The sequence below is a fragment of the Sprattus sprattus genome (assembly GCF_963457725.1).
Source record: "Sprattus sprattus genome assembly, chromosome: 13".
Classification (NCBI taxonomy): Eukaryota; Metazoa; Chordata; class Actinopteri; order Clupeiformes; family Clupeidae; genus Sprattus; species Sprattus sprattus.
In genome coordinates, this window is record NC_137911.1 from 21,712,577 (window position 1) to 21,715,001 (window position 2,425).

The window sequence follows — 2,425 nt, forward strand, 5'->3', positions numbered from 1 at the left end:
GCGCTGTTGTTGTGTTGCTGCCACAGCTGAACAGGCTTCCCCAGATCACCAAAAACACCAATCCTGCCACACTCTATGGGGTCGAACAGTCTGAATGTGTTAATACTGTGTACGTATATATATTACACTAACACTGAGGGGCTTGACACACTTTTGAGCACCACACATGCTGACATTTTTGTACTGTTGCTCCTATCAAGACAAAGAGACATAAGGCTGTAAGTAACCTGTGTTCAGACCTAGCTTAATGAAATCACACATACACTGAAGGAGAGAGTCTGGTGTAAAAAAAAAAAAAACTCCAAGTATCTTGAGTGAATCTCCTCATGTGAGAGAATGTGTGTCTGTTAGTTATAAGTGTGTGTGTCAGTTATAGGCGTGTGTGTGTTAGTTGTAAGTGTTTGTGTGTGTTAGTTATAAGTGGCTGTGTGTTAGTTATAGGTGTGTGTGTCAGTTATAGGTGGCTGTGTGTTAGTTATAGGTGTGAGTGTGTGTGTGTGTGTGTTAGTTCTAGGTGTGTGTGTGTATGTGTTGGTTATAGGTTTGTGTGTGTGTGTGTTAGTTATAAGTGTGTGTGTTAGTTATAGGTGTGTGTGTGTTAGTTATAGGTGTGTGTGTGTTAGTTATATGTGTGTGTGTGTTAGTTATAGGTGTGTGTGTGTATCTGCAGTGCAGTGTGCATCTGTAGTGAGGACATGAGACTCCTAGTGCTGTTAGTTAGTTTATTAATTAGCAGGAAGACAAAGCCCAGTTGGGTGGGGACAGCTGGGGATGGGGCTCCGCTGGGGGCGTGGCTAAGCTGCAGATGGGCTCCACGGTGGGCGTGGCCTGGTGTTCAGCTGTGCTGGTGACACAGAGCCTGGTCGTAGTGGTCGTGAGCACTGATGTAGGGGGCAGTACTCATGCACTGGGCCAGGTGCTTATCGCACTCACAGATGAACATCCTGCACGCGTTATTCGATGCTAAGGGGGAGAAACACGGGTAAAGAAAATCGGATTAGTGGTGTGTGTGTGTGTATGTGATTGTGGTACCCAGGCAGGTGATATTCTGATTGGCTTTGTCACACTGGTAGTCGTAGCCGTGGGTCTAGGGGTTGTTTGTGTGTGTGAGTGTGTGTGTTTGTGTGTGTGTGAGTGTGTGTGTGTGAGTGGTGGGTGTGTGTGTTACCCAGGCAGGTGATGGTCTTAGTGGCGTGGTCACACTGGTATTTGTAGCCGTGGGTGTAGGGGTTGTCCAGGTCCAGATCAGAAGCACAGGCAGGCAGAGCCATGGCAGCACTATAGCAGTGGTCATGAGTCTCACAGCACCTAGACACACACACACACACACACACACACACATACTTATTAATATACACACACTTCATATACACACACTTCAGGCAGGTAGGGCCATGGCAGCACTATAGCAGTGGTCATGAGTCTCACAGCACCTACACACACACACACACACACGCACACACACACACACACACACACACACACACACGCTCACACACACACACACACACACACACACACACACACACACCTGTCCAGTTGGTCCACTGCAGTGCCGGAGCCTCCCTTGCCACAGTAGCATCCGTAATCAGCAAAGTCAATGACTGGCCAGCTGGACGGCAGAGTACAGTCTATCAGGTCTTTCAAGTCCCACAGAGAGCGCCTGGACCTGGAAACGCCAGCCAGCACTGTAACACACACACACACACTTATTAATACACACACAAACACTTATTAATACACGTACACACACTTTATAAAACTCACACACACACACTATTTATTGATACACACACACTTATTAATACACCCACACACGTACACACATGATACACACTTATTAATACACACATACACACACATACTTATTAATACCCACACACATGAAACACACACGGAGCGCCTGGGCATTGAGACGCCAGCCAGCACAGACACACACACACAAACACAAACACAAACACACACTTATTAAATCACACACACACACGTATTAATTCTCTCACACACACACACACACATTTATTAATACATACACTTATTAATACAAACACACACACACACACACATGACACACACACACACACGAGACCCACACACATTATACACACAGTCCACATTACTTACAGACTGGAAGGCAGACACTCAGCAGCAGGAAAGTGCAAGAGAACTTCATGGTTGATCTGAGAAACTTCACCTGGGAATTATTACATGTTAAAATACAGTTAGAATGACTGCACCACATTCCGAATTACTTGACATGAAAACACAGACTCACACACACAGATTCACCTATTCAGTCTGGATGTCTGTGAATCTGTGTGAGTGTGTTTGTGTGTGTGTGGGTGGTATCTCACACCTGGACACACGCACCAGTGGTGGTCTGAGGTCTGTGTGTGTGAGTTTGTATGTGTGTGTATGAGTGTGT

The 2,425-nt window shown here is 46.0% G+C and overlaps 1 protein-coding gene across 1 annotated transcript; it reads right to left on the reverse strand.

The window, feature by feature from the left end:
- Window positions 1-835: 835 nt before the first annotated feature.
- Window positions 836-2,173, reverse strand: LOC308374443 (phospholipase A2-like; the record flags this gene model as incomplete). Its single annotated transcript, XM_080850219.1, has 4 exons — window positions 836-963; window positions 1,169-1,308; window positions 1,532-1,688; window positions 2,125-2,173. 4 exons carry the CDS (start codon window positions 2,171-2,173, stop codon window positions 836-838), a joined length of 474 nt encoding a protein of 157 aa, XP_080706345.1.
- Window positions 2,174-2,425: the final 252 nt, after the last annotated feature.